We start from the raw sequence: 14,700 nt of genomic DNA on the forward strand, positions 1-14,700 counted from the left end.
CAGAAGACTACCATTGACTCCACAGCATAGACGTGCACGCCTGGCATGGTGCCGGGCTAGAGCGACTTGGATGAGGGAATGGCGGAACGTCGTGTTCTCCGATGAGTCACGCTTCTGTTCTGTCAGTGATAGTCACCGCAGACGAGTGTGGCATCGGCGTGGAGAAAGGTCAAATCCGGCAGTAACTGTGGAGCGCCCTACCGCTAGACAACGCGGCATCATGGTTTGGGGCGCTATTGCGTATGATTCCACGTCACCTCTAGTACGTATTCAAGGCACGTTAAATGCCCACCGCTACGTGCAGCATGTGCTGCGGCCGGTGGCACTCCCGTACCTTCAGGGGCTGCCCAATGCTCTGTTTCAGCAGGATAATGCCCGCCCACACACTGCTCGCATCTCCCAACAATCTCTACGAGGTGTACAGATGCTTCCGTGGCCAGCGTACTCTCCGGATCTCTCACCAATCGAACACGTGTGGGATCTCATTGGACGCCGTTTGCAAACTCTGCCCCAGCCTCGTACGGACGACCAACTGTGGCAAATGGTTGACAGAGAATGGAGAACCATCCCTCAAGACACCATCCGCACTCTTATTGACTCTGTACCTCGACGTGTTTCTGCGTGCATCACCGCTCGCGGTGGTCCTACATCCTACTGAGTCGATGCCGTGCGCATTGTGTAACCTGCATATTGGTTTGAAATAAACATCAATTATTCGTCCATGCCGTCTCTGTTTTTTCCCCAACTTTCATCCCTTTCGAACCACTCCTTCTTGGTGTTGCATTTGCTCTGTCAGTCAGTGTATATTAAAAACCAGGATTCAAATTCAATCAGTAATATGATATATTACAAAATGAAGTATTAAAAAATAGTCGTAAAGTCCGATAAGGCACAATTAATTCATCTCTTCCCTAATGTGCTATAATTTAATTATTGAAATAAAAATTAATATTTACTTACCTGATTTTCCTTTTCAGCCTTCATCTTCATTAACATTGTGTTTGTGACAGCACATCGTTTTCTTTCTTCCTTTTTTCTTTGGCAAGTTTTCTATACTCGGCTCCACTGAGTCGTTTTCTGCCATCCATAATTTGGAAACTGATAAAAACGCAGCTCAAAGTGTACTAAACAATTGCGTTTTCCAAACGATGGTACACGGTAACACGAATAACTAACCAACGCTCCGAACACTAATAACTAAACAGTAAATGCAAATAAAATAAAACAACTGTCGGTTCATATCAATACACGCAGACAACAGTCAACGCAGGCTGCATGTGTAGCCGTCGATAACGACAACGATGAGTGCTGTTTAGCATGGGGAGAAAGGGGGTGAGGCAGATGAGATGCTCGCGCATCGCGTCAAGGTCAGACTGTTTTCGTGTCCCTGACCCCACTGCCGAGCGCTCAGGCTACTAATTATTCATATCAGTAGTAGGCATAACAGTATAAGACTCACTTTAGACCCATGAAGTACGTTAATTCGTGTGTCGTGTCTTATAATGAAGAAAATAACTTGGTATACGGTGTCAGTGTAATAAAGTTGATAAACTGGGCAACAGAAGTAAATAAAATTAAACAGTACTAATTGTGGTATTATTATTTTGAAAAATTAAATAACTTATTATTATTTGTTATTAAACTTTTCAAATTTTGCCGCCCCCTGAAATCTGCCGCCCGGGGCACGTGCTCCCCCTGCCCCGCCCTAGTTCCGGGCCTGTGGCTAGACTCAGTTTCTATTAATTTAATGATGAGAGGTATAGAACTAAATGATGCCAGAGAACTAGTTACAAATAGAGGATGTTAATAAGATACTTTCTGACTGGACGAAAGCAGTAATTGCACTTATCTATAAGCAAGGGAACAGGAAGGATTGCAACAACTATTGAGGTATTTCACTGATCAACATCAAGAATGATACAAATCACATTACAACTGGCCTCCTAATGACAATTGTATGGCCGCAGTTACCGTGTGCAGACATTTTAATTTGATGCCACTTGACTGCTCGTCAATTTCAACATTCCATTCCATTTTACACCAGGCCTACTAGATGGCAGAGTAAACTGAATCTCTTGGGCATCTATACCTGAGTTTTAATTAATTTTGCGGCGTAAACCTTTTACCTGCCAACATCATACGACATGGAGTGTTAAATGGACTTTTTTTCCTGCCCTTCAAAAATCTAACTACCTCTGCCGGGTTTGAACCTGCTATCTTGGGATCTGGAGGCCGATGCTCTACCAGTGATCCACAGACGTAGTGATCTCCTGTCTCTGCTTCAATAACAGCAGCCTTTTCTTTTTCCTTCATAATTAAGTCAGGTATTGGAGGAAAAAATTAATTTTAAAAATCACACAAGCAATGTTAACTGTCTTCAGAGATTAATAAAAGTTCCAAAGCATCTTAAATAAAACAAAATCTACCCTGGCATGTAAAATCTTAATGTAAAAAAAATTCTTAAAAACTGGTACCATTGAGTACTAATCCAGGCGGAGGTGTGACATCCTTCAAGAACCAACTCTATGTTTGGATTGAATGTTTTGGATAATACCTACAGACTAAAAAAAATGTCACATCTACAACAAATGAATCACATTCATACTTCTCGAAAGTCTACAAAATATATTTAATACTAGGGGATGAAACAGAAAGTGATACATGTCCAAAACTTCAGGAAAAATACAAAGTAATTCAGTAATAAATCAGATTAACACAACATTCAAACAAGAAAGCAATGTAAAATAAAATACTCTGTATACCTTATCCAATTCCTCATCCAGACAGATATTATCACCAGGACTGATTGTTGATGGAGTTGAAGCACCACTACAAGTACCATTAGCATCAGGGTGTTTCACTGGTATAGGTGCACTTTCTTGACGTGGCCAGGACCCCTTAAGGCGACATATGTCATCTGCTACAATCTGTGGGAATGATTTAGAATAGAATAGAATAGAATAGAATAGAATAGAATAGAATAGAATAGAATAGAATAGAATAGAATAGAATAGAATAGAATAGAATAGAATAAAATAGAATAGAATACCTCCTTCCCATGGTTCTGGATCACCAGAAAATGAGGAGAGGATATCAGTTTATTGTAGCCCAAAATGTTCTGATACATGCATTTTAAAGAATCCTTATTATTGACACGTGATAGTTTGCTTATTACTATATTAAAAATGATAATTAGATCTAAGAAGCATTTTATACTCATTTTACACATTGTAAACGACTAATTCAGAACATACGAGCCTCAAACTGCATAGAAATTAGTGACAGAATAGTGAAGTCCAAACCCAATTCAACAAACCACCGGTGTACTACGTGGGGATCCACTAAGCCCAGTACTATTTATAATTGCTACGGCAGACATTATAGAAGTAATCCCTGAAGAAACAAGCACATATATGTATGCAGACGATATCGTGATTGCCTCGAGGTCCAGCGAGAAACTGCAAGAGACACTTGACGCGTTGGTGAAGTGGACAGAAGAGAATTAAACTTCAGTTAAAAGAGGAAAAGACAGTAGCAATGACATTTAGGAAAGGAGGTAAAGCATCAGCGTTTCATATACATGGGAGACCTCTAAAGAATGCATCGAACTTCAAGTATTTAGGAGTCACACTACAAACTAGAGGTAATGTTTTCTCTACCCACATTAATGACAGGACAAATGCAGCAATCAGAGCCATCAACGACATACAGAATTTGAATAAGCTGTCTATCAAAACAGCCCTGAAATTATTTGACCTCAAAGTGTCACCAGCGATCACCTAAGGATTAGAAATTGTATGGTCGCATCTAAAAATGAAACAGTTCGAGCAACTAGTACAAGTGAAAGCTACGTTTCTGAAAAAGGTACTAAGTGTCTCGAAGTATACGCCTTCAAGGCTTGTATATGAGTTAACTCTCGAACCTTTCTACATGGAGGTTCTCCGTTGTCACCTACCGCTACCAACTACATCAACATATCTACAGTTCATAGAGAAATTAAGAGCAAAGAAGAGAGACATATGGAGCGAATTTTACTCAACGGACGCAATGATTTACAAAGACTGGCAAGGAGGAGGATATGAGCTCAGACACTTGATTATACGCTTTGCAATACACGGATTTCATTATAAGTTGTGTAAAACAAAGAAATTCCATCAACCAGACACGGACTGTGTATGTGAACATTGTGGTAAGAGCTGTGAACGTTATCATGCCAACATTTGTACTTGTTGGCGCGAATCGATGATAGCCTTCTGCAGAGATGACTAATGTTAATTAATGTAAATATCTTTTGGCCTTTGGCTGCAATGAAATATATTATTGCATTGTAAATTTTTTGTCCTAGACAGTGGCACATGCACAGGGTGAGGGTATAACTGAGCTGTATGTCCTTCCAAAGCCAATCAATGAATATACAACACCTGCAGTAGTAAGGAATGAGGCAATACTATGTGTTAATTGAAGAAATTAAATCTTATTAGAGTTTTGTTTTACCAGTAATTACTGTTTTATTGTATTTCCAGTTTTAAGTTGTGGTATGCTGTATGCCATCCATGTTTCATTACATAAGTTACACAGCTGATGCAGTCATTGATCAATTGTGGATTTGATTATAGCAAGACCATCAATACATTATTTGTAGTTTTTACCGGTTTGCTATGTTGCTCTTGATGCTATAGATTATTTCACATTAGAGATGATGCGTGTTTTGATGTAGGGTAGTATTTGCTAACGTATTCAGATCTTACAATTTTGAGAAGATATCCAAGATTAAATACTAATTATCATCAATCACAGAAAGATTAAGATGAGAATAGAAGCAGGAAATTTATACTATTATGCAAAAGATAAAGAGGTTTAACTTCCTTGATACCATGTGACCTGAATGTTAAGGCTGATTAAACAGTACCAGTAAAATGAAATGGAATACAATGTTGGTATCCTACAAGAGACACAGAGTTATATTGAATATTGTTTAGCATTTACAAAAGGTGGGTGAATATTGGAACAAATGCTGAGTTGATGGCGTTCTACAAAATCCAAATTTGGTAACAGAAATCAAGGAAGATGGCTGAGATAGCTTGGGCATACAGGAAGGATGGATGAGAAGAGGACAGTGAAGGAGGTGCTTATAGGAAATCCAGAAGAAAGGACATTCAAGGAAGAGATGGCTGGATTATGAGATGAAGAGAGCAGACAACAGGAAAGAATGAATAAAGATCATGAGACATGTCACAGCTCTTCAAGGACTGTAGTCCTGTAATATAATCTTCAATATTTCTTTTTCTTCCTCAGACTGAGCAGAAAACTGCTCTAATCTTACTGACTATATAATACACACAACTGCTTCATATAATTTGTAATAGCATAATTCAAAAGATGCAAAATTCTGTACTTACACCTCGTATTTCTTGAGACCACCGCTTGTCTTCACTTGTACTATAACCACTGTCTGTAGTGTACCGTTTTTGCCGTAGTTCAGATGCAATACCATTGGCGAACCTGAGGTCCGAAAGGTGGCCAGCTTTCCGGTGTGCCCGACGTATGTCCTCATTCAACAAACCTTTCTTCTTATCTTCTTTCATAGCTTGTATTTCCAGGTACTTAAAAATATGCACCCGCCCTCGGGTACACAGCTAAAACAAAATGACAACATATCACAAATCTGAAAGTAAAATAGCAAACGTGAAAAGACAACTACTGAAGACCATCAACAATTTCACACACACTTCTGATAAGAAATAATATTCCAGACAGGGCAGAAATTCTGATCTACTGAATTTTTCAGTAGGTCAACATGATCAAGGTAATGGTGGCAACCTTGTCTGCATCCACAAGTGTGTCTGTTAGTAACAATTATTTTTGAATCGATGGTCTGTGTTACAACATAAGCTGTCATTCAACTACTAACCCCTCCTCAGATTAGCAACATGAAGACCCTTACAAGATACCACAAGAGAAACATTTTGAAGGATGTTGGATGACAACAGCATTGTGTAAATTAAATAAATTACCCTCAGTACCATACAATTATAAATTTATTTAATGTTTATACATATTTTGTTTCTTTATTAGTGAAACTAATTATTTTGATTAACAAGTTCTTATTTACAAGAAAGAAAGAAATTAGGACTTTAATAACTACTGAGTGTCTAATATACTAGAAAAACTATTTAATTATTATGAGTAAAGTAAATTGACAAATTAACAAATGTGACAAAAATTGTGCATTTTAAGCAAACTAATAAACATTATGATTTGGTTCAATAGGGATGCAGAGAACTAGCACCGATAGAGCGTACTGCTGTTGTACTGGATAAGCACAAGGCGCTCTTCATTTGTCTCCTCTGTACTCATGCAAAGCCTACTAGATACTAGAAGGCCTGGACAGAAAGCCAACTTCTTGCATTAAAGCGGGGTAATAGTTTTTCTCATTTCCACCGCTAGGTTCACGTTTATGTTCTGTTATACGCGCGAATTCTATGATTACGTGTGTTACTGCAACATGTTTTATGCGAAGAAAATAACATATTAAACTTCATTTTATAAGGTAAGGCCTTATCTAACATGAAATATGGAGAGTTTTGTCGTTTTTAAAATGTATTTGTTATCACGATTTGCTTGCCTTTGCTGGCAGGATGTAGTGTTTACAGTGCACTATGTCTTGTGGTATGGGCTAGAATAAATTTGTTACTTTCATCGACCTGTCTCAGTCTCATCCTTGGCTTTGACAATATGAAAGTGACTGAGGTATGAGCGATGCCAGTAATGCCATTCCTTATGCAGCCAGTCCCTGTTATGAATGGTGTGAAAATATCGCTCATAGGGTCGGTTGGTGCATGCATTTCAGTGGGCTTGGCAGACTGATATGCAGTAGCAACTTCTGGCTCAGTGAGGAAAGCAACGGGAAACTACCTCACTCTTCACTTCCCTAGTATGCCTCTTCAGTGACACCTAGGCTATCTGTGACAGCTGTTGGTGGAACTGTAGAGGATCAAACCAGCCTTCGGGCTGAATACTCAACATACAACATACATCACGATTTGCAATATATGGATGGTTGCTGAGATGCATTTAACATTTGTTTAGTTATGTACTTCCAAATTACCGTCAAGGTGGTCGTGGTGATTATTGTTTTAAGAGGAAGTACAACTAGGCAACCTTTCTCTATACAACACTAATCATAGGAAAAACTGGAATGGACCCGACACTTCGAAAAATGAAAGTATCGGCCAAAAGAAGACAAGGACCACTAAGAGCGTGAAAATGAAAGACTCTCTAGCCCTCGGAAACCTAATAGCGTCGGGGTCGGAAAAGAACTAGAGTTGACCAAGGTAGGTCGGATAGAATAGATGAAAGTGAGGAGCCTGGCGCAAGTAAGTGGAAGAAATGCCAGGACTCAGCTAAGGGCCACGTGGTCGCCAACCCACGCTCCAAAGTTCAGAGTCCCTGGGGTTGGAAGTTATTTAGTCAGGATCGCAGAGGAGAAGAAAAATTGTGGATCTTGTTTGGGACAGCTGTCGTCTTGTGCAACGGACACTCCACTAATGTGCTTTATAAGGACTCAAGATCCGGGAGCTTTACACTACCCTTCACGCAAATTTGTCTTCTTAAAAATGTATTAATATTTACAACGAGGGCGTTAGGATATCTCAGAAAATGTAACCTTGTCCGAAAGCTGAAATTCCTTACCGGCCCAAAGTTTAGAGACCTTTCAGTGCCGTGACTGTGATCAAGCACACATCACATACGTTATACTTACAAAATTTTTCAGATCTGTTTTTGATAATAATGCAAAGAAAGTTGTTAATGACTGCGATTTATTAAACAAATTCAAGAGCAAGCCTGTAAGCAGAAAAGTGTTGAAATTATAGAAATAGGAAAAAATCGGGTGAGTACTTCTGTTTAGTTCCCTATTCTTTATTCTTGTGTGATAAACAAGTGCAAAATGAAAGAAATAAATGAAGTGTAAGTTGTTTTATATATTTATATCTGATTCACACCGGACATAATGATAATAAAAATATATTATTTCGCGTTATTGTATGAATCTTCAATGTAAGGATATAGACAGAACTCGAGAACAACAGAACATAAATGCGATCCAAGCGGCCATTGCCTAAACTACCTTGTTCCCCCAGAAATGTGTCGGCTTGTCCAGGCCTTCTATTATAGCATAGGCAACGACTCATGCCACTAATATCCACGAATTTAAGTTGTTTAAATTGTTATTTTCGTGACTATGCTGAGCTATTGCAGTGTTCCTCTTTGCAAAAATCAGGGAAGCCCGTTTTCGTTTCACCAGATTCCACAAAATAAAGAAATGAGGAAGAAATGGTTACATGCCATTAGAAGGAAAAATTTTGGTGAGAAGAATCTGCATACAAATTTTTATTTTTTATTTTTCTATTACACCTATCAATACAATTGATTTTGCATTGTTAGAAATTCATTTTACTGCAACACTGCATTAAAATGGACATGTTTTGCTCAGTTTCAGAACATCCTCAGCCTTTACAACTTATCTCAAGGTTAAGACCTGTCATAGTTAAAAGCAAGCAGTTACCGTGATGTAACAAGCACCGCGAGGCATTATAGTAGCAGTCAAAGGGACGCACCATCACTTAAAGATTGTGAAAAAGGATAATATATCAATATTTCAAGATTTTCAGATTGACGTCCCTTTTCACCAAGCTCTCATAAAAACGAACTGCTTCTAATGTAAAGTCTGCTCGTCAAATCAAGACCAGTTCGAGGAAACTGCCAACAAGTTGCATTTTATCGTTCACAATTAATAAATTACAGAAGCATGCCTCAAACAAATACATGATGCAGAATATTTCCAACCTCTTTGACACGCATATTAAGACTTTAAGCTTTAGATACTATTGAGTTTTAACAGGATATATGACTCAAATTTTAATGTATACAATATAAGAAGTCAACTAACAACTGTTTTTAAAAAACAAAGAACTTGGGAACTTTAGCCAAATCTCATTACTGTGAGGATATTACTGTGTTCTGGACATCAGTGTTATTAGAATCAATGCCTATCCCAATTTTAGCACTGCCATTTTAAATTATTAAACTGTCCATTGTGTTTACAAAATAATGCCTACGTTCACATATTTTACCACTTAGTTTTTAGAATCATAATTAAGTACAAATAAGTTATAAGCAAATTAACTATGAAAGGTTTAGGTGGCAGCGCGCCGACTCTTACCGCTGGATACTGTGGTTCAAATCCCGGTCACTTCATGTGAGATTTGTGCTGGACAAAGCGGAGGCGGGACAGGTTTTTCTCCGGGTACTCCGGTTTTCCCTGTCATCTTTCATTCCAGCAAAACTCTCCACTATCATTTCATTTCATCTGTCAGTCATTAATCATTGCCCCAGAGGAGTGTGACAGGCCTCGGCAGCAGGCACAATTCCTATCCTCGCTGCAAGTTGGGGGCTTCATTCATCCCATCCCTGATCCGGTCATAGACTGGAAAACAGGTTGTAGGTTTTTAAATAAAAAGCAGATCCAGCCAACACCTGGAAACTGCAGATGATGATGATGATGAGGTCTTAACCTTAAGATAAGTTACAAAGGCTGAGGATGCTTGGAAACCGAGCGAAACATGTCCCTTTTAATGTAGTGTTGTAGTAAAATGAATTTCTAACAACAGGTGGAATAGAAAAATATAAAATAAAAATTTGTATGCAAATTATAGCAAATTTCAATACGGGTCCAAACATGAGAATAGAGAAGAATCTGACCGAAAATATTAAAATGTGTTCCCATCATTTTCAACCCGGAGACTTCACAGAAACTTTGTTGGGTAAGTGCGATTTACGAAGGGAATTCCTATTTTGTACCTATAAAGTGATTAGGCATTTTGATAACAACCACCGAATCTATGCGTTTGTGTTTGAAGGTGAGAGAGCAAGATTAAAACTGGGCGCTGTTCCATCGCTTTTTCTGTGGACCACAAACACAACAAAAACAAGGGAGAGGCTATACATCAGAAAATTGCCGGATTAACACGATAAGCCTACAATATCGGAATCTGCAGAAATCATCTCCATTGAAGTACGGGAAGAAATCGTGAATATACCAGAAGAAGTGAATGTAACATTTGTTACTCCCATTTTCAAAGACATCAGTACTCAGACAAATACTACAGGTAATTTGGTTGTTGACAAATAATGGATAATCCTTATGCTGTATTGCTTTATACAGGGTTTGTAGACATCCAACATTTTAATTTAGTGTTTGCTGTTCTGGGAGAAAACAGATACAATTTACAGATATTCCCTCTTGAACCCAGACTGTGTTTCTTTTTGACAGTTATGAAGCTAAAGACCAACAAATCTGACCAGGAACTAGACCTTAACTTCAGAATCCATACAACTACTGTTGGGAGAATAATTAATGTTTGGTTTAATTTCATGTACTGCCAATTTTAAGAGTTGAACATCTGGCCTGATAGAGAAACTGTCCTTGAAGACAGCCCCCTTGCTTTTAGACAGAAATACTCCTCGACTAGAGTTATAATTGATGCAACTGAGATTATAATAGCAAAACCCAAGAACCCTACAGCAGAGCAAGCTACATTTTCTACATACAAAAATGCAAACACAACAAAGCTCTTAATAGGTATAAATCTGTCTGGTTTCATAAGTTTCATATCTGAAGCATATGGTGGGGCAATATCAGATAGGCAGTTATTTATCAGATCAGGAATGTTGGATCTCTTGGAAGAAGGAGATTCAGTTATGGCAGATAGGGGGTTCAACATTCAGGACCTGTTATGTACTAAAGGTGTAACATTAAATATCCCACCATTTCTGAAAGGCAAAAGGCAGTTTGTTCCATCAGAAAACATTGAAACAAGGAGGATAGCCTCTAAAAGAATACACATAGAATAGGCTATAGGACTTGCTAAAATACTGCAGTCCAAATTGCATGTCAGTAAAATTTGTCTTTCAGGGAGGATAATATTTGTATGTTTTATGTTATGCAATTTCAGGAAAACCATTATGTCAGGTTAGGATGACTGGAACAAAATATTCATAGAAAAACTTGTGTAATTTTGCCACCATTTCATGAATGAAAATGTCATCTCCCTCTATTTCCAACACTAGCATGTCAACAGCAGTGTATACAATAGTTACAATAATGTCTGCCTGTAACAAACAGCTGGCCTTGCACTTGGAAGTAACGGTTGTGATTTTTCTTGAGTATCACTGCACCACTACTCTTTCCCAAGTATGGAACAAATTTGATTGAAATTCCTTTGTTTTTATTACTTGGCTCCAAGACTCTCTCCTGTCCAATTAATCCATCACAAGATGCTGCCAGATAATGTCTGGTAGGATGAATAATGAGGCTACATTTTTGGACTACGTGACCTGTTAGCTGAGAATACCTGTCCCTTGCTGAGTCTTCTATTTGAAGTCACCATTTCATATCACCGGAGCAAAACAAACTTCCCTTGAATAAGGATTTTGCTAAGGCTTTAGGAGTTTTTGAGTGACAGATTTTCCCAAAATTACTTGCTGTCAAACGATATTTCCTCTCTTTGAACCATAGATTTTGCTGGAATTGTTGTCTAGTGAAAAATGAAAACCTACAACCTGTTTTCCAGTCATTGACCGGGTCAGGGATGTAATGAATGAAACATATATAGGCTATTATTACGATGGGGTCGCCACTCCCAAAGTGATATATTAATGAATGATAGATGCTACGAAATGAGAATGGAGAGTGTTGCTGGAATGAAAGTTGACAGGGAAAACCGGAGTACCCGGAGAAAAACCTGTCCCGCCTCCGCTTTGTCCAGCACAAATCTCACATGGAATGACCGGGATTTGAACCACGGTATCCAGCGGTGAGAGGCCGACGCGCTGCCGTCTGAGCCACGGAGGCTCTTGTTGTCTAGTATTTTCCTCAATTTTCTTCCTTTCCTCATCATTGACTCTTACAAGATTTTCAGCTTGTGTCGCACATCGATCCATACCATAATGGTGGTCATGAATGACATCAAAGCAGCTGGTCTGTTCTTTTCTGAGAGCAAAAGAAAAAGCAATCTTATGTTAGGAACTTTTCACAACACCTTCAACATACTGCTGATATCCAGGCTGATTAATTCCTGACAAAGGCCTAACATCATGGCAGGGTTCCTGGAAAACTTGTTCCAAGGGCAAACATTCCACTTTCATAAGGCTAACTGGCCTCAATTGTTTGGTAGGGGGATGGTAAAAAGTTTGTAAATTTTGGGTGCATGTTTCAGAACACTGAATAGTACCACTCTTGGAGAAGTGCTCTAACGCATAGCTTATAGCAGCAATATGCTTACAACATGCCTTGGGCTTGCTCCAGCAACACATTCACATTCCTCTCCTATAATGTCACCAGATTTGTAGTTGAAAACAGGTGCTCCATCTATTTCCGATTTTCTGAAAACAAAATAATAGATCAAATGCATATTTGTGATAGTGATTTTCACCTTATGGCTGATGGTCAAATCTTCAAAGGAACTGGCACTGGGAAACTCAAGAAATTTACATGCCTTTGGTGGTGGACAAGGCTGTATCTGCAGTTTCATGTAAGCCATTTATGATTTAAGTTTTGTGGAGGTATATTTATATTTTTATTAATGTACAATACTCAAGAAATTGTAATCTTTAGGAAAAGGCATGCTGATTCCTATTCATTATTTAGATAATAAAGCGTATTAGAATTTTGTAATTACCGGTGTACTAATTCTTCCTTCCTCCCGCTGATTTTAGCACCTCTGTTCCGTACCTCATTTTGCAGCTGTTTAAGGCTTAAAACGCTAAAAATCGTCCATAATATACAAGGGGATATATCTGTACAATGAATTAATATAGTCTTGGAGTAAAATTAGAGAAGATATAATCAGCTATTGCTTAGAAAACTCAGTCACAATCCGTACATTTCTCACAGCTGAGTGGGAGAAACATAAAGACGATCGCCTTGCACTTACCCGGTACTACACGGGCGCTATCTGGCGCGAACTTTCTCTGCCTACATCCCTATTAACCAGTGAGCTGAACGAAATGGGAAATTGGCTATGTAATACATATCTAATCTTTTTATTCTAAGTTTTAAAATTAATTGTACATTCTCAGAATCATGCCATATGAAATAGAAAGAATGAGAAATAGAAATCACCAGGATTTATTTTGATCCAATATTGAGACTTCAAATATGTAAAGGGTAAGTTTCAATGTTAAAATAATTTTAAATGTTTAAAATCACTGTTAAAAAAAATATGTTGGGCTTCTCAATTTTCCATTAGGACTGTCTCAGGCACTAAAAATTGGTTGTATGTGAATTATTCATGGGCCTGACAAGGCTTAAAAAGAGTCTTTTATAGTGTCTAACAGAGAAACCTTTATGTGCTTTTCTTTCATCAGCACTGGAATACAATCTGATCTTCCAAATTTTTAAAAGAATCCACAAACTGCTCAAGTTAAGCAAATTGAATTACAGCCATGTTATAAGGAACAGCTTGCTAACTGAAAGTGACTAAATTATCTGCTAGAGGCTCTATTAACTGAAATGAATATGAATTTTTTAAACTTTAAACCCCATGCTGATAAGAGTCACATGCTATATAATATTAATCTGAGTGTGCATCCCCGTTCATCAGCCACTGCTGAGTTAAAGTCCCTTATGAGTGCTACTGCACGTGTATGTGTCATAACATAATCCATACAGAATAAAGTCAAGTGAATTTCAGATACTTGTACAATTATACAAAACAATTAACTGTTTTAATGCAAAGAGAGGCTAATCTACACGGCTGGTAAAAAATTAGTACACCTGGAAGGACAATGTCAATTTTAATCTCATTACGGCACATGCCATCTTGGGGATAATAGACGTACTGTTAACAGTTTCAACATTGTCTGCCAGCAGGTGGCATAATTACAAGAGCACCATTTGTGTCTACCTCTCCCATAAGGCTCATTGTGGTGCAAATATGTAGAGCAAGAGAACTTTTTTTTTGTTTTTGCTAGTTGCTTTATGTCGCACCGACACAGATAGGTCTTACGGCGACGATGGGATAGGAAATGTCTAGGAGTTGGTAGGAAGCGGCCGTGGCCTTAATTAAGGTACAGCCCCAGCATTTGCCTGGTGTGAAAGTGGGAAACCACGGAAAACCATTTTCAGGGCTGCCGACAGTAGGTTCGAACCTACTATCTCCCGAATACTGGATACTGGCCACACTTAAGCGACTGCAGCTATAGAGCTCGGTAGAGCAAGAGAACACCATGCTACAGAGTTGCACTTGAGCTTCCTACAACTAACTGAGCTGGTTTGGTTTTATGAGTGATGGGATGGTGCTTTTAGAGAATTGCCCCACAATATGGACGTGCTGCGTTGATTGTGCAGTGATGATAGCAACAGTGGACAAGTGAACATTCTCACACTTGTAGATGAGGTTCTGGATATCCACGAAACACAGCACCCATGATAAAGAACGAGAATGGTTGGCATACAGGGATGCTATAGTAGAAACAGCAAGAGAAAGCCTACAAAAACTGTGTGTAAAGATGGGAAAAAGTGAACATCTTGGTGGAATGATGAAGTGAGAGCAGCTTGTAAATGTAAAAAGAAGATTTATCAGGAATGGCTCCAAACAAGGACTGATGTTGACAGGGAACTGTACACAGATGAAAGAA

General features: G+C 38.5%; 1 protein-coding gene across 3 annotated transcripts in view; it reads right to left on the bottom strand.

The window, feature by feature from the left end:
* Lrch (Leucine-rich-repeats and calponin homology domain protein) overlaps window positions 1-14,700 on the bottom strand; it is a 466,257-nt gene that overhangs the window by 169,340 nt on the left and 282,217 nt on the right. For all 3 annotated transcript variants that reach the window (XM_067151113.2, XM_067151112.2, XM_067151114.2), the window contains exons 5-6: window positions 5,400-5,636; window positions 2,763-2,927 (exon numbers count right to left, since the gene is read on the bottom strand). In XM_067151113.2, the coding sequence (XP_067007214.2) occupies window positions 2,763-2,927; window positions 5,400-5,636 (402 nt within the window). The remainder of the gene's footprint in view (window positions 1-2,762; window positions 2,928-5,399; window positions 5,637-14,700) is intronic.

Source organism: Anabrus simplex, chromosome 7, assembly GCF_040414725.1.
Source record: "Anabrus simplex isolate iqAnaSimp1 chromosome 7, ASM4041472v1, whole genome shotgun sequence".
In the NCBI taxonomy this organism is placed as follows: Eukaryota; Metazoa; Arthropoda; class Insecta; order Orthoptera; family Tettigoniidae; genus Anabrus; species Anabrus simplex.